Consider the following 2,275-nt stretch of genomic DNA (forward strand, 5'->3'; position numbering starts at 1 on the left):
CTCACAGTAGAGGTGAAGCTTTTGCCTGAGACCCTGGGGGTCTGCGCCAGGCCCATGAGGAGAAGGCAGGCACGTCCTGCTGCCCAGTGGCCTGGAGTCCCCAGTGGGCGGTGCTGTGGCCTTGACCGCAAACCGCCAGCACATCCGAGCTTCCGGGCTGGGGCGTGTGTGCCAGGGGACATGCCACGGCCTTTCTCCTCCACCTTGTTCTCAGACCTGCCCCCACCCCAGCCCCAGCACGGACTCCCGTGTAGGGTCAGGTGTGAACACAGGTCCCAGTACAGACAAGCCACCAAATGGGGGTTTTCCCTTTTACCTAAAGCTCCAAACAGTTTGCACGCTTTGGGGGACGCTATTGGCCACTCAGGGTGTGAAGTCTGTTTCCCGGAAGCACAGTCTCCACAGCAGGTTTGTGCTAAACCAACGAGCAGCCCAACCAGAGGGCCCGTGGGCACGCTGGCGCCGCCGACAGTCCTCACTGTGCCGGGAAGTGACGGGCAGCACAGGAGCAGCTCTCGGAGGAAGGAGGTGACGCGCATGACACACACACGGGCCGGCAACCGAGCAAGGCCGGGAAGGGAGCCTGTGTCCGCGGGCCCAGGGCTTTCAGTGGACGTGCAGGCGCCGGGCGGCTCCTTGCCTCTGTCCCTGAACTGTCACGGTTGCTGTCAGGGCAGGTGGCGACAGAGCCCTGACCTTGCCCACCCCGGGCCTGCGCGTCCAGGGCTACTGCAGCGATTCCGGGACGGTGCTGACCACACGCGCTGCTTCCGTGGCCGCAGGCGGGGAACCGAAGAAGGTGTGGGTCTGGTTCCTCTGCTGGTCTCGGAGGTACGGGGGGACCGAGGAGCTTTTGATGTGCAGGGTCCTGGTGTCCGTCACCTGGCAGTCGATCTGCATCATCACTTCGTAATCCTGCCCGTTGATCACGTTCTCTGCAGAGAGGAGGAGCAGTGAGTGCCCGGCAACGCCCACTTCCACCGTAGCCCAGTCCCACAGAGACACGCGTGAAGGGGCGGCAGTGCGCTTCTAAGGGATGGGGGCTTCCCTCACTGAGCAGAGCCACAGCTGGGCTGGGTGCCCCACGGGTCTGTCCCGCCTCAGCTCTGCCCCCGGACGACCTTCACTGTCAGTCAGCGCTTCCCACTCACAAGGAACCGGGCAAATGAAAAGGAAACGAGGTGAGAGCCTTCAGACCTCAGCGCTGTGATGGGGGGAGCCTGAGGAGGCAGAGCGTGTGGGTGCGTGGACCCAGCCCGGAGGTGGAGGAACTCGGCACAGGGGCTCCGAGTGAGGAGCCTGCAAACGCACACGGACGGAATTCAGACCCGCCGCCAAGAGGCTGCTGGCTGGAGATGACTAACACACGAGCCAGAACCATGACCATCAACAGAATTAAGTGCCCAAAATTTTACACAGTTTAATCTGAAAGTGACAAGACTTCAGCCGTGCTTTTTGCAAACAAGCTTATATGATAAAAACAGGCTTCTGTTCAGAACCAGACACTAATCCTGACAAGGGGTAGTTTGCTCTGTGAGCTGGGCTGGTGACAGGCAGTGACAGGCTGTGGTACCTGTGCCAGAATCATGGAGGATCTGGGGGGCATGCAAGGTAGATAAAAATCATCCATTCCTACATCACAAGAGATGCCTTCAAGCAAAACGGACAAATGGAAAAATACGGAAAGAACCCTGAAAGGGTAAGAAAGGGAAGACAAAGTAGCAAGAGGGAAAGGAAGGCGGGGCCACAAAGAACAGCAAAGTCAACTGTCCCGTCTGCAGGTGGCTTTCTAGAGCTTGCAGAAGCTGACTCCATGTGCCTGGCCAACCTTCTCTCGTCCGAGTCTCAACCCGAGTCCTGGTTTTGACCACTGCAACACACCGTGCGTTAGGTCTCTGCTTGGGAAAGCCCTTCTGCCGGCCGCACCTGTCCAGTTCTCTGCATCCCATGAACGCTGCTAACCCTGTAAGTCCCGCTCCAGAGAAACCTTCCATGATAACGCCATACTGATGTTTTTTTATAACCAATATATAAATGTTCCACTTTGTAGACTAGTGTTAAAGAACTTATAGGAGACAGATTGGGCTCCTTTAAGAAACGTGTGGCATCTCTGGGCGGGGAGAGAAGTAGAACCAGCCCCTCCCCAACTGGGAAGAGCACTGAGTGAGTGACAGTCGCCCTACAGATGGACACAAGTGTTGCCCCCTGGGGACTCTTTCTGGAGACACAGGGAGCTCCTAGCAACCACCATGTGCGCCCTTTGCCGGAAGCAATT

General features: G+C 58.0%; 1 protein-coding gene across 3 annotated transcripts in view; it reads right to left on the bottom strand.

Moving 5' to 3' along the window:
* Nucleotides 1-297: 297 nt before the first annotated feature.
* Nucleotides 298-2,275, bottom strand: part of ATF6 (activating transcription factor 6) — an 87,748-nt gene continuing 85,770 nt past the window's right edge. For all 3 annotated transcript variants that reach the window (XM_019660692.1, XM_019660694.1, XM_019660695.1), the window contains one exon: nt 298-935. In XM_019660692.1, coding sequence (XP_019516237.1) covers nt 727-935 — 209 coding nt within the window. In that variant the 3' untranslated portion in view covers nt 298-726. The remainder of the gene's footprint in view (nt 936-2,275) is intronic.

The sequence above is a fragment of the Hipposideros armiger genome, unplaced genomic scaffold, assembly GCF_001890085.2.
Source record: "Hipposideros armiger isolate ML-2016 unplaced genomic scaffold, ASM189008v1 scaffold_324, whole genome shotgun sequence".
NCBI lineage: Eukaryota > Metazoa > Chordata > Mammalia > Chiroptera > Hipposideridae > Hipposideros > Hipposideros armiger.